This window comes from Cyphomyrmex costatus, unplaced genomic scaffold (genome assembly GCF_001594065.2).
Source record: "Cyphomyrmex costatus isolate MS0001 unplaced genomic scaffold, Ccosl1.0 scaffold337, whole genome shotgun sequence".
NCBI classification, from domain to species: Eukaryota; Metazoa; Arthropoda; class Insecta; order Hymenoptera; family Formicidae; genus Cyphomyrmex; species Cyphomyrmex costatus.
The window spans coordinates 371,159-391,478 of record NW_017277525.1 but is presented as its reverse complement, the minus strand read 5'-3'; the positions used below and the strand labels follow the sequence as shown (position 1 = coordinate 391,478).

General features: G+C 30.6%; 4 protein-coding genes across 4 annotated transcripts in view; 1 reads left to right on the top strand and 3 right to left on the bottom strand.

The window, feature by feature from the left end:
* Positions 1–734, bottom strand: part of Got1 (Glutamate oxaloacetate transaminase 1) — a 9,598-nt gene extending 8,864 nt beyond the window's left edge. The window contains exon 1 of the mRNA XM_018542613.1: positions 320–734. Coding sequence (XP_018398115.1) covers positions 320–431 — 112 coding nt within the window. The 5' untranslated portion in view covers positions 432–734. The remainder of the gene's footprint in view (positions 1–319) is intronic.
* Positions 735–1,583: 849 nt separating this feature from the next.
* On the top strand, positions 1,584–6,655 carry LOC108776087 (coiled-coil domain-containing protein R3HCC1L). The gene is made up of 8 exons (XM_018542594.1): positions 1,584–1,813; positions 3,111–3,260; positions 3,706–3,842; positions 4,089–4,209; positions 4,566–5,367; positions 5,464–5,704; positions 5,989–6,225; positions 6,317–6,655. The coding sequence occupies exons 1-8, from the start codon at positions 1,734–1,736 to the stop codon at positions 6,379–6,381; spliced, it is 1,833 nt and encodes a 610-aa protein (XP_018398096.1). The 5' UTR covers positions 1,584–1,733; the 3' UTR covers positions 6,382–6,655.
* A 1,061-nt stretch (positions 6,656–7,716) lies between these two features.
* On the bottom strand, positions 7,717–11,258 carry Srp72 (signal recognition particle 72). The gene is made up of 8 exons (XM_018542590.1): positions 11,148–11,258; positions 10,802–10,919; positions 10,471–10,726; positions 9,908–10,387; positions 8,807–9,169; positions 8,406–8,710; positions 8,112–8,324; positions 7,717–8,040 (listed from the first exon to the last, which is right to left on the bottom strand). Exons 1-8 carry the CDS (start codon positions 11,245–11,247, stop codon positions 7,905–7,907), a joined length of 1,971 nt encoding a protein of 656 aa, XP_018398092.1. The 5' UTR covers positions 11,248–11,258; the 3' UTR covers positions 7,717–7,904.
* A 2,479-nt stretch (positions 11,259–13,737) lies between these two features.
* LOC108776084 (general odorant-binding protein 56h-like) lies at positions 13,738–18,136 on the bottom strand. The gene is made up of 5 exons (XM_018542592.1): positions 18,047–18,136; positions 17,097–17,181; positions 16,935–17,020; positions 14,021–14,129; positions 13,738–13,884 (listed from the first exon to the last, which is right to left on the bottom strand). The coding sequence occupies exons 1-5, from the start codon at positions 18,092–18,094 to the stop codon at positions 13,802–13,804; spliced, it is 411 nt and encodes a 136-aa protein (XP_018398094.1). The 5' UTR covers positions 18,095–18,136; the 3' UTR covers positions 13,738–13,801.
* Positions 18,137–20,320: the final 2,184 nt, after the last annotated feature.

Here is a 20,320-nt window from a genome sequence, read left to right as displayed (position 1 = left end):
TATATATATATATATATGTGTGTGTATTGTGTGTATGTTATGAGTGAATGAGGAATATTATGTAATCACTGGAAGTAACCCAAGGGTACAGAAAGCAAAAAGTAGCTGTTATACATCTCATACAGCTTTATATTATTAAAATATGCATATTTAATAGAGAAATGTGCTGATTTTTTAAAAATGAATTACTAATAGCAAGCATCACTATAATACTGTGTGCATAAAATAAAATAAAATCAGTCCTACCTTTCGGACAGCAATGTGAAAATAAAAAATGGTCTTAAATTTAATAATTATAAGAAATAAAATAGTTACGTACCTCCTATAGTAAGATTAACTTTCTTTTCGTAAGTATCGTCGACGAATGCTTTTTGCAGTGCAAAAACCTCGATAGGAGGCCCCAGTTCTATTCCCGTGAATCTGGTATTCATGTTGTAAATGCGAGCCAATAGTAAATAACAAGTAATAATATAAAGAATAAAATTCAATTAAGAATTGGAAATGAGAAAGGAAGGAAAAGTTCACAATTACGACGTGAAAAGAAAATGCTGGAGTATAGTATGCAAAGAGAGTTAAAATGAAGTCGCGCGAAGATCGGCGATCTGCGAAGTGTGTGAACTTGCCAAGTGATCTTCAATCTGATTGTATGTGTGTATGTGTACGCTCGATTTTTTTTACACCGTTACACCGATTGACGTAAGGGAGGACGCAAGTTATAGCTACTTCACTTTCGTATCATGTGATGTGCAGTGGCTCTCAATACATTTGACTACCGAATGCAACCTTAAGCTGAATACTTATGTATGTATGCTTCCTCTTTTGTTGTTGGACGCGCTAAACGCATATTTAAAATGTTATGTATACAAAACCGCCGATGTGTATACATTTAGAGAATTTTTCCAATGTCAATCATTTCAAAGCTAATAGACATCGTTCGTATGACATGCGTTTGAAACATTATAATGATATGAAAATCATTATATTCACACTTGTACGAATCGAACGCTATAAAAAGATAGATTTTCACGAACTGCTCAAACTGGTCATTTCAGCTACAAAAATCATATGGTAAAAATTGACAAATATCAAACTTCAATTTGAAACACATGATCCTTTTTGTCGCCGATGCCCATTTCCACCAATGGCACCAATGTAGATTAATTTTAATCTCGGTTAAATTTTTACTCTTCGTTTTTTTCTAGTTCTAAAAATTAAAAAAAGATGAATAGTAAGTTAAACCGAGATTAAAGTTAATTTATATTGGTGGAAACGTGCGTGAAACAGCCAGTTTGAGCAGCTCGTGAAATATATGTATATATATAGCTGGAGGACGAATGAATTTAAAGCATTTGATCGATCAATCGGAAGAAAGAATTTTACCAATTAACCTATCAGAGAATGTAAATGGAAAATAAAGCCTGGTAAAACAGGTGAATGTGCAGATTATTTCACCCTGCGCTGTGATTGGCGTACAAAATCATGTTCCCTCACTCCTAACAGTTCGCGGCGATTTGTTTCAACGCATAACATTTGAGTGTGTATTCGAGCGTAGTGAAACGGTTTATTGTGCGTGTATGTACGAATTTATAAAGTAACAAGCTAAAAGGCAGAGATCAAAACACAATTGCCATAAATTCGTTCGATAGATAACATTGAATTGTGTTAAATTGCGTCGAATGTCAGTCGATACACGCGACGTGTACCTGTACTTTGTGAATGTTAACGAAAGATAAATGAGTTTACAAGACAGCCTGTTTTCCGAGGATGTCGAATACGACGTAATCGCCTTTACGAAGGATAACACACCTAACAGGTACGAGAAAATTATAACAAGATTCTTTGAATATAGTATCATCACCGACACATCATATTTGAAGGTTAGTTTCCTCACGTTGATCGTTCGTGGCTGTGAACGCATAAACACGTAGTTACATTTCCACTTTGAATGACTTTATTATATTTACATATATATGTATATAGATGTTGGCAAGTGAAGGATTCGTAAACATATCGAGTTGAATGAGATTATCGTGTGAGTAGCGCATTCCTATGATATAAGATCTAGTATAAGATTTATAAATAGCATAAGAGATATATATAGTTTTCGATTTTGCTAAAGTTCGACCATGATTTCGTTTTTTTAACATTATCTGAATACTATTCCTATTTATTTTTGTATATGTTATATTATGATTCTTGCTGTGTAAATTAATGCAAATAATTTTGTACTTGATATATACAGCGATATATTGGAATTTGTGGACATTGGTGGAATGCATGGTATAGCAGCATCAAAATAGTAATAATCCTGAAAAATTTAATGTCTCATAGTAAATTGTACATTTGTGAGTATATAGGTATTTCTTTTCAATGCGATAGATATTTCAAATATTTGTATCATTCCATCCTAAATACTTATTTAATTTCGACTATTTCGACGTTTTATTTTCGTTTGAAAGTAAAGTTGAAATTGAAACAACTTGACGCAATTAGCGCTAGAATACAATTTGTTGATTTTATTTCAACGTGTAGTTGGATTGTTATGATCACGAATGTAACACATCCAGTCCTTTCATTTCCTACATTACATGATATAAAACAGTGCACTCTATTTCTTTGTGATTCAAGGGAGCATACTTAATTACATTGCTTTCTCACTTTCATATACTTGTAACGATACATTTCATATACATAACAATACATATACTTCTAACGGTACAAGTGAATATTTTTTCTCAATTGTTTGCCTACTATTATACATTGTGTATCACATGCTATGCATGTCGTAATTTGCGCTTAGACAATAAAAGAAGAGACCGAAAGAAAATTCATGACAAAGATAAGTTGTAAACACTGATGTCCATGCTACATGCAAGTCTTTGTGGAAACAAACGAGAGAGAAAGTGAACGGGTTATGTAAAAGTTAGCTGGCGTTTATCGTCTTGTCTCTTCCCCTTCCATCTTTGTCTCAAACCAATGCCGTAAGGCATTACGTTCACCAAAACGAACGAAACAGCCGATGCTACGCTACCAACTACCAATACTCCGAACAGCACGCCGTTCAATCTCACTTTCAACGATAAACGCGTTCTTTCTTTTCACTTTTACAGAGTGCTCGTTTTTCCGCCCGTCAACAATTACCGTCGGTTCATTATACATCAGCTGATACAGGATCGTTTCTCAGATTTGCTGCATACGTTCTCGATCGGCCAAGGTTCGGCTAGACGTACTGTAGTATGTTACAAGACCGATGTGAGAAGGTACAAATGACAAAATGCTAAGAATCAGTCCTTTTATCTTCGATGTCTGATAAACTCTGAACTTTTCTTCTATTATTATTAATAGCAGAAATTTATAATATTTTATCTACATATGCATAAACAATGATTACTTGTGATTTTTTCGTTAATGATTTTTTACAATTATCTGATTTTCAAGCTAATATGCATTTGTATTACTAAATTTATCTACGTTTAATTAAAACGCATGCAATGATAAATGACATATAAGTACATGTCTCTGTGTGTGTAAAATTATAACGCGATACTATCGCAAACAAAAGTAAAATTGATCGAGATTACTTCTTGATCGTTATGCCATTCTATTGCGCTGATATTAACTTACGAATTACAATCACGATACATTAAGAATGTTTTTAAAGAAAATTTAACTCAGAAGAATAACATATTATTTTATTATATAAAGCGATTGGAACCCAAAACCAAATTTTCCTGAGTGTAAGACAAACTTTGTGACAAAACGAAAGGATACGAGTTGCGGAATGGGTATTGAAGGCCGGCGCTCACCCTCAACATCTCCAGAATGCAAACTACAGCGACAAGGTGATTATGAATATCACTCAAATAGCACATATTGATTTTATATATTTTATATATGTTTTCTAAATGCTCAAAAGATAGGTTTAGGAAATATATACATATATAAAATATATATAAACCAACATGTGTGTGTGTTAATTGAGTAAATTGATAATGTTACGTCATGTGCCATTATCAAATAAGATATATTTCAAAATAAATTAGTTGCAAAAGATTTGATTTTCACTTAAATGTTCGTTTAATTTTTAGCCAAGTCAATACCAACAGCTGAGATATATAGGCCACCAGCGGCTAGGAAGCTTAACAATTGTTCACAGATAAATAGTACACAGACGCAAGTACAATCGACTACAGATTTTTCTTCGGTCAAGTAAGTAAAACTTATCTCTATATAAATTATTATTATTATTAATCATAATTATTGGCTGCATCCAGAAGCACAATCGCTCAGTGAATTCTTATTTGGTCTGTATTTTTAAATATAATAGAATATGCCGATCAGATGCAAAAGCTCACTGAGCGCTAAGTGAGCGATCATGTTTCTAGATGCACCATTGTTTGATATACATACATATTATATATATATATATATATATATACTTGAATTGTATGTGGTCTGCATATGTTTCTCTTTTATATTATCATTATAATAAGAAAAAGAAACATGTGTGTGATTGATGTCAGCTATACCAAATACATATTGTTAATATATGTATATGTATGCAGGAATGTACGTCAAAAACGACCTGATCGGGCGGTTTATGTGCCTAGACATCGTAGAAGTTTAGAAATTGAAGATAAAAAGCCACAAAGTTTGAAAGTTTCTCACACGACGTTAAATGAAGATTCAATTATGATTAATAATTCTAAACTACAAGATGTATGTTGTAGTCAACAAAATGTAGACGATCTAACTTCACATAATCAACTCTCTGAAAGTTGCAACACGAAGATCGAAGATAAACATATCCAAGGAAATATTTTAAAAAATGTAATTTCTTTAGACTCTGACAAAATCTCCGAAGCTCTCGATAATACCGAACACATGTATAAATTTTCGGAGCAACTAAAAGATGTGCCAATTTTATTCAAAGAGAAAGAAACTGTCGCAATTAATAATCTGGACACAAATAGTACTAATTTCAATCTACTAGAACCTTCTAACCAAATTGAAATTAATGACAAACAATCAGAAAAGATACAAGAAAATGTAGAAGAAAAGGAATCCTCGATCGAATATTTAAATTGTAGTGATGAAAATGATCATAAAGACAAACTAGTTAAACAGAATGTCGTATCGGATGTTCTAATAATTTCCGACTCTATTCAAAAGAAATCCAAACAGTCTGAACAACTTTCTCCAATTCTTGTAACACCACCTGAGAAAAAAGTAAAAAAGATAGAAAGGCAAAAAAGCAAACCGGCTCCACCACCTTCTCCACCTCTGAAAATGAATAGAGACGAATGCGATTGGGATAGCTTGTTCGACGATAATGGCGATTGTTTAGATCCAACATTAATAGAAGAGGTCAGTTATGTATTTAAATTCAGTAATTTATCGCATTTGTCTATTTTGTTGTATATAATCATTCAATTATTCACGTATTGTCTCTTATTTTTTTAGCTTACGTCAGCAGTAGGTGAAGTAGTGATAGAACAACCAAAAAACGATTACAAAGCATACAGCAAACAAATCGAAGTGTCCAGTGATGAATTTGCGCACGTTGTAGAAATTTATAATTTTCCTTCCGAATTTAAAACCAGCGATTTAGCAGCTGTTTTCAGTTCTTTTAAGAATGGTGGTTTTGAGCTCAAATGGGTAGACGATACTCATTGTTTGGGAGTTTTCAGTAGTCCTTTTGTTGGTATGTATATATACATATCTAGTAATTTATATCTATGAATATAAAAGTAATATATAATATATACATCCTTTTGAAAAAAAACAGCTTAATAACTTATTTTTAATAAGGAAATTATATTTGAGATTTATGATTATTTTGCACATCTTTGATGCTGCTAATCATATAATAATCGATATTTATCATTGATGATCGTGGAAAATAGTTTTCTTCCAATAAGTCTAATTATAATCAGACTTATTGCAGTTAGTATATTTTTTTTTGCTTCTTTTTTATCTTCCTTTAAGCTGCCGAAGTGTTAGCATCGAATCATCCATTTGTGAAAACAAGACCGCTTAGTGAAGCTACTGCTTTAAGTAAAACAAAAGCTAGAAGAAGCGCAGAATTCTTGCAACCTTATAGGAATCGTCCCGAAACATGCGCTGCCTTAGCCAGACGATTAGTTACAGGTGCATTGGGCGTGAAGCTTGCCACAGCTAGACAAGAACGTGAGCACGAAAAGAATATATTACGTGAAGCGAAAGGTAATCTTTAAATACATATTGTTATATACATGATATAAAAATAATTCAATAATTATCGAAGAAGTTATCAAGAGAGATTTTTACATTACAGAAAAAAGACGATTAGCCAACAAACAACGAGAGGATGTTTGGGAGGGTATAATACCTACAAAGTAGCATTATGTATCGTTGATATAGAATATTTCTAAGGATTTGTACCTCATTGTATAGTATACGCATTCACATATGTGGCTGCGTAATTGACATAGTTAATCACGGCTCCCATAATGTTATTCTCGCATTAGCGCAGCACATGCGTCGTTTGTGCCTTACTCGTCCGCTTACATTGATAATAGAAAGGACATACATTTTCTCAATTTATCCGCTTTGCTACAGAAAATCTACGATAATTTACCAATAAATAAATTCGATAATGTAAATATTATAGTTAAAATAAATACCTGATTAATTTTTATTTGAATAATTATGTTCTAGAAATTGAGACAATATTATTTTATATTTGAGTTAGTGTAAAAGAGTAGCAAAGATAACTAGCGGTGCCCATCCATGTCTCCTATATATTTCTATGCAAAAATGTAAGTTTTAAATAATTGTAATATATAATGCTAAGTAATATATGATTTGTTCGGAATTAAAATTTGATGTCAAAGTTATAAATGTAATTAGGTAAATATGTAGAAAAACCTGAAAGCTAAAATATTTTCGCAAAATGCTCGATTACTATTATGAGTTTTTATACACAGCAACAAACAATAATAAATAATATAGATTATAAATTGTGACCACAGGACAATAAGTCAAATTATTACTTACTAATAACAAGATTCTTTCACATGCACATCGATTCAATATATCAATATTTTAAAATATATCTTTATAAAATTTTATATAGCTGGACAACACACATAATCAATATAAAAATGTATCATCAAAAATATTGTGGCGTTAAAATTATATTCCAATGTAAATAGTATTTTACAATTTTGACTTGTGTCACTTATATGTCAGTTACATGTATATACAAATGTTACAAACCAACGCACAATCACATTATCTATTCATATTACAGAGTTGCTGAGTACAAAGAGAACAAATCGTATTTTTATATACAATTGTTATCAATATGAAATAAAGATATGTATCACTTATCCCTAGTCAATGTACAAGTGATGTGTTACTCACATGTTAGTACGATATAAATTAAGAGGATCTTTTGTGAGAAAAAAGGAAATAAAAATATTTTCTAAAGCATAATTTAATATTGTCTATACTGTATTTGTATGATTGCCAATATAAAAAGGAAAAGATGTTCATAACATATGCTGTTAGTAACAATAAAATTAATAAATTTTATACATTAAATGCATTAAACGTATTAAAGTCTATAAATATGTGAATGGATATATGAACGATCAATTAATACATGTATAAGCAATGGAGACTGTAAATGTACTCTTTAATGAGAAAGATACACACATATGGTGTGTACAACATTATTTTTTAATGGCAGTATTACATCTTGCGTTTTTCATAAAATACAGCTACATGGTAGCAAATCGATTTGATTATTCTTTCAGTTTATATTTTTTGGTAACAAGTGTTTCTTTTCAATGCAAGGTTATGCAATCTAATTCGTTTAATATCAAAAACTATGAGTTTAGTGGAATGACATGAAATTGTTACCACTTGCTACCTTTCTTCTTTTTTTTCTGTTGAACTTTGCGTTGTTGCTGACGTGGTCCAGAAGATTCTACTGTGGAACTGTGACGAGGGTTTGGAGAAGGCTTAGCATTTGTAGGCATTTTAGTGATGTCACTATAAAGTAAACGATTTCTTTTTAGTAATTATACATTTACAGTAGATAAAGCATATATAGGAATACGTACTAAAAATCACTAGCTCCTGTAGCCACTCCCTGTGTTCCTTTCATAGCGGCATCCCTATTCCTTCTATCCCGTTTCTTACGGAATCCACTACGTTCGTGTCTTGGTAACCATCGCTCTGGATCTGGTATGACACTTGAATCATAGTTCTTTGGTAGTTTACCCTTGCGTTTACGTTTCTTGTGCTTCTTTTGAATTACATCTGGTGTTGGTTTGCTGGTAAGAAATCAAAATATACATGTAATATTTTAGAGTATTATTTGAACATTAATATATGATTGAAATAATTATATTTACCCAGGAGAAGGTTCAATCTTTTTCTTTACTACTTTAGTCCCGATAATCCAATTACTACTTTCTAATGCGTCAACGTCAGTAGTTTCGGCGAGATCATGAAGTGGCGGTAATCTTTTAGATAATGACTGTGCTTTAGTAGGGCAGAACTGTACATAAGCTACTACTAATTGAGCTAAAGTCTTGGTGTCAGACGGTGAGGCATCTACTAATTCTTGTAAAATATCGGCAGCAATCTTAAGTTCTCCACCGCGTAAGTAAAAATTAGCAGCCTGTCGCCATAATTCTCCCAGATTTTCGGTAGTTTCCTGAAAGCAAATTTTTCATGAAAGTTGATAAACAAACGTTATATACAATGATACGTGAAAAATACAATGATGTGTGTATAGATATTCAATATATACCTTGTTCTTTTTATAATAAGCGACTGCATTTTTGAGAGCAATCGAGGCTCTTTCCCGGTTATTATCAGCTAAGTGAAGAGTAACGAGCGCGCTAACTATTCCAGGTAGAGATCTATCCCTTTCGTTTAGATTCTCAAGAATAGTGATGGCATCTTTAGTTTCATCTTGACTTAAAAGTACTTGCACGCTAGCCAATTTCATAGATAATTCTTTTTCGCCGACTGCATGTTCGATTAATAGTTTTGCTGCTTCTTTTGATTTACCTTCTTTACTAAGTTGTACAGCTTTTATGAACATTGCATCTGCTGCAAGCATAATATAATCTTTCGCCAGATTATTGCACAATTGGAGACATTGTTCTCCCTAAAAATATATAATAAGCATGAGTCTATCTTAATTTAAATAATAAGTAAACATATACACACACACACACATATACATACAGGTTGGAGAAAAAGATATGGTATATATCCCTGAATAACTTAGAAAACATGTTTTATGGAAAAATGTTCCAGATAAAAGTGATAGGATGTAAAAAGGTACACTTACTGATATTATCAGTTTGACCATAATGTGCAACTGAACAACTTTCGCATGATACACCTTGGATAATGCTAATGTTAACTTTTGTATTGTAATTTTTAACTCTTAATTCAAAGACTACTTAATGAAAAAATATTTTCTTATAGTATTTAGGAAAGGCCTCAAGAAAAGCTATAATAATATGCAATAAAATCTAGATGGTTCCATTAAAAAAATTTAAGGTGACCTTGTTCAGAGTAGCAATCGTGTAACTTTGTCCCTAGAGCAGAACGTGAAAATTTTTTGTATGTGTGCGTGTATACGTACATATACACGTCATACATACATAAAATTTTTCACATTTTATTTTTACGCTTTAAAGATCTTGACGATGCCACAAGATCAAACTAATAATATCAGTAAATAGATCTTTTTACATCCTACAACGTTTTTTGGAAACATTTTTCTATATTTTCCGAATTACTCAAAGGTACCAACTTTTTCTATCCTATGTATATGTAGGTATGTAGTATGTATTTAATAGCATGTACATATAAGGCATTATTATATAACACTTACTTGATCAGTATAAAATGCTAGTAAACACTGATTGTATGCAATATTTCTTCTTTGCTTAGAAGTCAATTTGTGCTCTAAACTTTCGTGAGTAGCACTTTTCATTCTCTTTTTACTATCAAAGACATTTTGATCTTTATTTAGGCATACTAAATTGTTACTAGCTACAGCGACCAATGCAATATCATCTGGCTTAGCCTTTAGAGCAGCAATATATAACGCATGTGCTTCTTTCTCTCGACCTTGTAATTGTAAACAGTATCCAAGCTGTACTCGAATTACACCTAATTCATTTTCAATTTCTTCTTCAGATACTCCATCTTCTTCCAATCCTTCCTTGCACATTTTCTCAGCAATTCGCAATTTCTTTTCTGCTTCTGCTAAAATAGCTTTATCATCTCCACTTCCTTGAGCAAGTAAACGGCATGCTGCATTGTATGTTAATTCGTATGTATGTTCACGTAAAGAAGAAACTTCTACATCCTAGAAATATATTATCTTTATATGTTAAATCAATTTTTTTTAATATTAAACAGTTTTAATTTTCTAAGATATACAAGACTTACCGAATCCTCAATTGCTAAGTTTGCAAGTACAGCTGCAAGATTTGTTTCTCTTTCCTCTTCATACTCGTCATTCGAATTCTTAATGATATCTCTGTATACTGCAAAACATTCTTCGTATTTCTCTAAGCGATACAATATCTGAGCTTTCAGTTCTTTAACCTTTAGAGAAGGATTCTGCACATTTTCTATCACTTCTAATGCTTCAGAAACTTTATTTAACCGATATAGACAGTATCCTTTTTCAAATTCCAAATTTCTAGATTATAAAAAACAGAAATTTATAAAATATTCTATGTATATAATATAAATATTGTAATATATAATGTTATACATTGCTAATTTGGGTGTTTTAACAATGAGTTGTAATGCCTCGTTGAATTTGGACAGCTGGATGTAACAAATGATCTTACAGTGAAACGCTGCTTCTTCATTCTGGGAGATGCCTAAAACTAAATAACAAAATGTGAATAATATCATAGTACTTCAAATAATACATTTTCCCATTTCAGAATATTTTTTGAGTCTAAATTGTCCGAAAAGAATGACATAAAGATAATTTTATGGACGTGAAATGATATGAAAGCGTTAAAGCAACGAGTAAATATACCGATTATTTTTGTCATGATTCGATTTCTCTTTCACTATTTTAACAAATAATTAGTTTTAACTTAGCTTACTTCTGTTTGCAGTTTTTAAAGCTCTCTCATATTCCCCATTTTGTCCTAATTTATTTAATTCCGTGTACAGTATAGAAAGGTTACTTTCTTTCGAAGCCATGTTCTTCAATCAGGCACATACGGATACGTGTGACGTGTGACCGGTGCGACAATTCCTGACAACGTGGAATTGCGCTATCTACGCATGCACATATTTGAGCTCTATATTTAGAGCTCGACAAATGTTAAAAAGTATAGTTCGAAAAGGATCGAGAAAACGTGATTAATTAACATATGTATTCGTGTTAAAGCATTTCGTTGTCACTTTGTTTACGTTAAAAATACTTTAGAACGTCATATGTAAGTACACTGTCGATGATTTCAGAGAGTCATGCAGTAGATCTGATTTATCGATCTAGATGATTAATAAGTTTGATAATAATCATGTAAGTATCATATATTATCATGAAAAAAAATTTAATAACGTATTATATCCAAGTATTAAGTACGTGATTTCGGCAGAATGCATTAATGTGCAATGGTGTGGTGTATATATAAAAGCTGTCATACACACACAACATAATTACTGTAAGGATCTGATAGGCTGGTATTTCATTTGTAAGTACAATGTACGACAAATTTTTCAAGCCTGTGATTGATTATGAGAGAGAGAAAGATTAGAGGATATCTGTCCTACATGATCGAAAAACGCACAAATGAAACAAAATCCTAATGCTTGTTCTATAATGCGTGGTCTACAATGGGCAGTAGTAGTAGTGGATTAAGGAATAGGCGTAGAAATCAACAAATCATAGTCGAATGTGAAGAGGACAATTATCATTAGTCGATTTCTACGCCTACTCCTTAATCCACTACTACTATTGCCCATTGTAGACTACACATAATATATTTTTCAAGCCTGTGATTGATTATGAGAGAGAGAAAGATTAGAGGATATCTGTCCTACATGATTATCGAAAAACGCACAAATGAAACAAAATCCTAATGCTTGTTCTATAATAGAATTGTAAGTCGTAGAAAAGTGGCCAATCACAGCTGCAAATTAAATAAATAATCGACTTTGATTGGTTAGTCCGAATCTACAATAGATGTTTTAAGTCTTAAGCCGTAAGAAATTAATCAATTGTCCCGAATTTACAATAAAGTTTTAAGCCTTGTTTTAAGAAATGGATGAATCGTAATCGATTGTTCTCCTCGAATTCGACTGTATAATTAATTAATTTCTTACGGCTTTACGGCTTAGGGCCTCTTAAAGCGAGATTGTAAACCCTGCCTTAATTTCTTATGGTTTACGACTTGCGATTTTTTTTGTAGAATTGCCAATTTCAATTAATAGCGTTTTTTATTGGATACTCAGTGAACTTTTGTATCTAATTGACATATTCCATTAGATCTAAAAATATAGATCAAACAGCTCATTGAGCGCTTATTGAGCAAAGAAAGAAATTAATATGTTTATTTATTAATTTATTATAATATTCGTACGTAATATGTAATATAACTTATCTGTTATAAATAATTTTTAATATTTTAATATTTCTTACTTACTTAGTGTTTATTATTTTTCTAAGGCCGTAAGAGCGGGTGCATCCAGAAGCACGATCGCTCATTTTTATCTAATTGGCGTATTCCATTAGATTTAAAAATATAAACAGATACAAGAGAGCTCACTGAGCGTTCAGTGTATGAGTGGTCGTGCTTCTGGATGCACCCAGTGTGAGCACTCAGTGAGCGGTATAAGCGACATAAAATTACGCTCACATAGTTCACTGAACACTCACACTCTCGCAGTCTTAAAAAAATAATAAACGGTAATTAGTATAAGTAAGAAATATATTATTTAAAGTTATTTATAATAGATAAGTTATATCATGTTACGAATAGTATAATAAATAAACATATCAATTTCTTTCTTGCTCAGTGAGCGCTCAATGAACGGTCGTCGCTTCTGAATGCACCCAGTAGACGCATTCAGCAAACTCAACTGATTCGGGATCTGTCGCTGCTATTGGATAATCTGAATCTAAAAGAATGCACCAATAGCAATCATTGGTAGAACTACTGCGCACTCAATACATGAGTTGATTAAGTGTTAAATTTAAAGCCATTGGCCATAAATCAATATAAATATATATAATATTTAAGTATTAAATCTTAAAAATATATGTTTAATAAAAATATAGGAACGAGTTATAAACTCGAAATTTTCAATATAATTTATTATACTCTGTTTTTGGTAAAATAACATACAATATAATACATTTGTCATTTTATCAATTAAGATGTTTCATTTTGACATTCAGATTAGAGTAATGTACGATAAAGGCTTTAATGTGCACTGAATGCACATCAGTTTTGTCAACAAAAAAAGCTCTAAGGTGAAAGCACCTAAAATGTATTTATAGTAAAATTATTATTACATGTGTTTATAATAAAAAAATTATTACATGTATCACATTGAGGAGAGTTTAGAAAGACTATTGTTTTATGCTGAAACGAAACGTGTATTTATTTTTTTGTCAATACAACACTTTGTATAACTGACACAAGTGTAAGATAATATTTTAATGTCATCTAAAGCATAATAGACGATAGATGACATTAAAATCTCTTTCTGTAAGTCCAATTAGATTTTCTTGCGGAATTTGGTTTGCTTAATCATGATGCATATCTTGATGTTCCTTGAATTGCATGAAACATTTAAACACATTGCGTCCCTTTTCACAACCGGTTCCAGCTGAAACAATTTCAGTATTTTATTTTATTTTCATTTGAGAGAAAAATAGTTAGAAGACCGCCTTAAGATCACAATATAGTCAGTTCTGTAAATGGATAAAAGTTGATCTTGGCTCTTAAATTCATGTTATACTTACTGACGTCTTTACACGCATTAATCATTTCTTCAATTTTTTCTTCCGATACTTCATATTTTGCCAGATTAGCACGAGCTACTTCCACATTAAGTTCTCCATCCGCATTCAACTAAAACAGAGATAGAAATGCATTTCTTATCAGTTTATTTTCTCAATATAGATTATATATACAGGATGTTCTAAAATTTTTGAGGATAATAAATTATTACAGCATAAAAGTTTATGAAAAACGAAATAATAAAAGTATACGCCATTTTTTCGTAAAGTAGTTTTTTAATGTCCGATTTTTCATTATCTGGTTAACTTGTGGTTAAGCTTAATCTGATGTTTTATCTAATGGGCTTCATCTATGGTGATGTCATGGATAAAGCTGATTGGGTGAAACATCAGATTAAGCTTAACCACAAGTTAACCAGATAATGCAAAATCGGTCCTAAAAGTATAAATATTTAAAGTTTAACTATAATCATAAGTGTTGATTAAAAAATTATCTGTGCGTGTGAGCAATGCTGCATATGCATGCAGTGGCAATGTTTTATTCATATCTATATTGTACGCACGTCACACCGACCAATTAATGATTTTTCAACTAACATTTATGATTAGTCGAACTTTAAACGTTTGTACTTAAAAAAATACTTTACGGAAAAAGGGCTTATATTTTTATTATTTGATTTTTCACGTTGTAAATTGTTTATTTATTAATTTATTATAATATTCGTACGTAATATGTAAAATAACTTTTCTGTTATAAATAATTTTTAATATTATATTTCTTACTTACTTAGTGTTTATTATTTTTCTAAGGCCGTAAGAGCGGGTGCATCCAGAAGCACGATCGCTCATTTTTATCTAATTGGCGTATTCTATTAGATTTAAAAATATAAACAGATACAAGACAGCTCACTGAGCGCTCAGTGAGCGGTCGTGCTTCTGGATGCACCCAGTGTTAGCGATAAAAGCGACATAAAATTACGCTCACATAGTTCAGTGAACACTCACACTCTCACAGTCTTAAAAAAATAATAAACGGTAATTAGTATAAGTAAGAAATATTATATTTAAAGTTATTTATAATAGATAAGTTATGTCACGTTACGAATATTATAATAAATAAACATATCAATTTCTTTCTTGCTCAGTGAGCGCTCAATGAACGGTCGTCGCTTTTGAATGCACTCAATAGTCGCATTCAGCAAACTCAACTGATTCGTGAACGGTCGCTGCTATTGGATAATCTGAATCTAAAAGAATGCACCAATAGCAATCATTGGTAGTACTACTGCGCACTCAATACACTTGATTAAGTGTTAAATTTAAAGCCATTGGCCATAAATCAATATAAAAATATATAATATTTAAATATTAAAAATCTTAAAAATATATATTTAATAAAAATATAGGAACGAGTTATAAACCGCGAAATTTTCAATATATTTTATTATACTGTTTTTGGTAGAATAACATACAATATAATACATTTGTCATTTTATCAATTAAGATATTCATTTTTACATTCAGATTAAAGTAATGTACGATAAAGGCTTTAATTTGCACTGAATGCACATAAGTTTTGTCAACAAAAAAAGCTCTAAGGTGAAAGCATCTAAATTGTATTTATAGTAAAATTATTATTACATGTATTTACAGTAAAAAAAATTATTACATATATCACAATCGATGAATTTAAAAGCTCATTCATTGTATAATTATGTTTTCTATGTATAATAAATCTTATTATTTGAGGAGAGTTTAGAAAGACTTTTTTTATGCTGAAACGAAACGTGTATTTATTTTTTTTATCAATACAGCGCTTTGCATAACTGACACAAGTGCAAGATAATATTTTAATGTCATCTAAAGCATAATAGACGATAGATAACATTAAAATCTCTTTCTGTAAGTCCAATTAGATTTTCTTGCGGAATTTGGCTTGCTTAATCATGATGCTTATCATGAGGATAGAATTGCATGAAACATTTAAACACATTGCGTCCCTTTTCACAACCGGATCCAGCTGAAACAATTTCAGTATTTTATTTTATTTTCATTTGAGACAAAAATAGTTAGAAGACCGCCATGAGATCACATTATAGTCAGTTCTGTAAATGGATAAAAGTTGATCTTGGCTCTTAAGTTCATGTTATACTTACTGACGTCTTTACATGCATTAATTATTTCTTCAATTTTTTCTTCCGATGCCTCATATTTTGCCAGATTAACACGAGCCACTTCCACATTAAATTCTCCATCCGCATTCAACTAAAACAGAGATAGAAATGCATTTCTTATCAGTTTATTTTCTTAATATAGATTACATATACAGGATGTTCTAAAATTTTTGAGGATAATAAATTATTACAGCATAAAAGTTTATGAAAAACGAAATAATAAAAGTGTACGCCATTTTTTCTTTAAGTAGTTTTGTAAGGCCCGATTTTTCATTATGTGATTAACTTGTGGTTAAGCTTAACCTGATGTTTTATCCAATGGGCTTCATCTATGGTGATGTCATGGATAAAGCTCATTGGGTGAAACATCCAGGTTAAGCTTAATCACAAGTTAACCAGATAATGAAAAATCGGACCTAAGTATTAATATTTAAAGTTTACCTATAATCATAAGTGTTGATTAAAAAATTATCTGTGCGTGTGATAATATGCATGCAGTGGCAATGTTTTATTCATATCTATATATCATTGTACGCACGTCACACGGACCAATTAATGATTTTTCAACTAACACTTATGATTAGTCGAACTTTAAACGTTTATACTTAAAAAAAATACTTTATTGAAAAAGGGCTTATATTTTTATTATTTGGTTTTTCACATTCTAATTTTCACACTGTAATAATATTACCTTCAAATTTTAGGACACCCTATATGTAAAATATAATACGACTTTCGCTTACAGTTCCGTATTTCTTTAATAAACAAGTACTGTAACAGTTTAATTTTTCGTTATTTTCATCTGCTTCCCTTCTCTTTGCAAGTGTACCTGATATTTAAATTATTATTAATGTAATTATTTATTTAAATTTTTTAATCATGCAATTAGTTTATTCTTTACTTACTTTCATCGATACCAGATTCATTTATACAGAATTTGTTATACTCTATAAATTGTTTTTTTTCTTCATCTGTCCATTCTCGATGACCCTGCAATCAAATAATTGGTTTTTGAGTATTATAATTATTATTCATATATTATGTTAATATTATATATAATATTTAACGTATTTTTTAATGTGCCTATATTTAATGTTTCCAACGATTACAAAATATTTCCATAATCAGGGAATGGAAATAACTCGCTACTTGTAACAAAGTTACAAGTTACTTTTTGGATAATTTCTCTGATATCTGCGCGCGTTACTTTTCTTTTTTTTGGATAGCCCTAACGGTAATGTAGTTACATTTTTTACAGAAGGTAACGAATTGTACAATTTTTATCGTTACTTGGCACACGTGATTAGATACAATTCAATTGGAATTATTTTATTTTTCTACGTGATATATCGGATAGATATCTCAGTTTGCCGTATATTTTACATATTATTTTAGAGTTATGAAATAATGTTTTGAAGAAAAACTAAAAATTAAGCTAGAGAGTGTCATTATTGTATATTGTTTTTATCAACATTTAAACAAAAATATTGCAAAAGTACATTTTTTAAAGTGATTTAAAAAAAATAAGTGAAAATTAACGAAAAGTTACTTTGTAATGGTACTTTACTGCAACGAGTTACTTTAAAATTTAACTTTCCATTCACTAACCATAATAATCTCGTGGAAATTAAATAAATATATTTTGACAAAGAAATAATACGCAATCTAAAATTACAAAAACAAATTAGAGAGCTTTGGCAAATAAAATTTTAATTTAAGAATGTATGCGAATAAATTAGTAAGTCTAATTGAATCAAAGTAATAATGAAAATTAATTATACTAACAATAAGTTGTAGAATATTTTATAGAGAAATAGATTAAATAGATTATTTTTTAGCGGAGAAATAATCTTACCAAGACGGCGACGAAGGAAATGGCAAACAAGATAACAATTGTTTTCATTTCGATTTTTCTTTTCAGCACGATGGGGATTCAAACCTGTGATCAAAGAGGTACTGACTAATCACAAGATAGTGTCCTGAGCTTTTATAGTTTGCGACATAATGACTTTCCTTGATTTCTTCTCTAGCAACATGCGTGGGGGAGTACCCGAGTTATATTTGTTATTTTTTCAAGGTAGCAATAAATTGTTGCAATTATAGCGAAAGTATTAGGTTGCTACAACTTAATTCTTAGCCGTTTTTATCAAGTTTCAGTGTAAAATTATATTATAAAAGAACGAATATTAATTTAATCAGAGTAATCCTCTTCACTCTTACTATACATTTTCGGCATCTTTCAGACAACTGTCGGATTCGACTGCTTCGGAAAAAAATGGTTATTTTAAGTCGATGTATTCTGTGATGAAAGAAATTGAAATTGCCATTATGAAATTTTTGGAACTACTTTTTACATGTATTGTACGACGCAGAGTTTTCGCCTAAAGCCTAATTATTTCTTGAGCTTCCGCGGCATTTTTCTTCAGCTGAAATACAAAAAGGAGACAATGTCTCAAATGCTGCTTTCGAACGACATAGATTTGCAGCACCGACACTTTTACACCTTGTTTTAAAGCTTAAGGATATCGCTTCCAATCGGCTGTGAATGGCGAAAAAAAGATTCTAATTTGAATAAATATTGTTAATTATAAGTTAATCGAATATAGAGGCCAAGAATTAAGTATGTAGACCTTATAGCGCATGTATGCATGTTTTTAATCCTGCTATTATAATGGTACAGACAATAAAAATACTAATAACAGATTTTAAAAAAGATTCTAATTTGAATAAATATTGTTAATTATAAGTTAATCGAATATAGAGGCCAAGAAGTATGTAGACCTAATAGCGCATGTATGCATGTTTTGAATCCTGCTATTATAATGGTACAGGCAATGAAAATACTAATAACAGATTCTGAATCCTGCTATTATAATGGTACAGACAATAAAAATACTAATAACAGATTCATTTTTTAAATACATAACACTTATTATAATATACATATGTTTGAGATATGTTTATCATAAAATAAAAACTAAAAATAGTATAAAAATTCCGAGCTTTTATTTCAATTATAGTTACTGTAAACTTTCATAATTTGTAACAGTCGAATTCGACTGAAACTAATTAATTTTTTACGGCTTTACGGCTTAGGGCCTCTTAAAGCGAGATTGTAGGCTTTGCCTTAATTTCTTACGGTTTACGTTTTGCGATTTTTTTGTAGAATTGCTAATTTCAATTAATAGCGTTTTTTATTGGATACTCAGTGAACTTTTGCATATAATTGACATATTCCATTAGATCTAAAAATATAGACCAAACAGCTCATTGAGCGCTCATTGAGCAAGAAAGAAATTAATATGTCTATTTATTTTGGATACTCAGTGAACTTTTGTATCTAATTGACATATTCCATTAGATCTAAAAATATAGATCAAACAGCTCATTGAACGCTTATTGAGCAAGAAAGAAATTAATTTGTTTATTTATTAATTTATTATAATATTCGTACGTAATATGTAAAATAACTTTTCTGTTATAAATAATTTTTAATATTATATTTCTTACTTACTTAGTGTTTATTATTTTTCTAAGGCCGTAAGAGCGGGTGCATCCAGAAGCACGATCGCTCATTTTTATCTAATTGGCGTATTCTATTAGATTTAAAAATATAAACAGATACAAGACAGCTCACTGAGCGCTCAGTGAGCGGTCGTGCTTCTGGATGCACCCAGTGTTAGCGATAAAAGCGACATAAAATTACGCTCACATAGTTCAATGAACACTCACACTCTCACAGTCTTAAAAAAATAATAAACGGTAATTAGTATAAGTAATAAATATAATATTTAAAGTTATTTATAATAGATAAGTTATATCACGTTACGAATATTATAATAAATAAACATATCAATTTCTTTCTTGCTCAGTGAGCGCTCAATGAATGGTCGTCGCTTTTGAATGCACCCAATAGTCGCATTCAGTAAACTCAACTGATTCGTGAACGGTCGCTGCTATTGGATAATCTGAATCTAAAAGAATGCACCAATAGCAATCATTGGTAGTACTACTGCGCACTCAATACACTTGATTAAGTATTAAATTTAAAGCCATTGGCCATAAATCAATATAAAAATATATAGTATTTAAATATTAAATCTTAAAAATATATGTTTAATAAAAATAT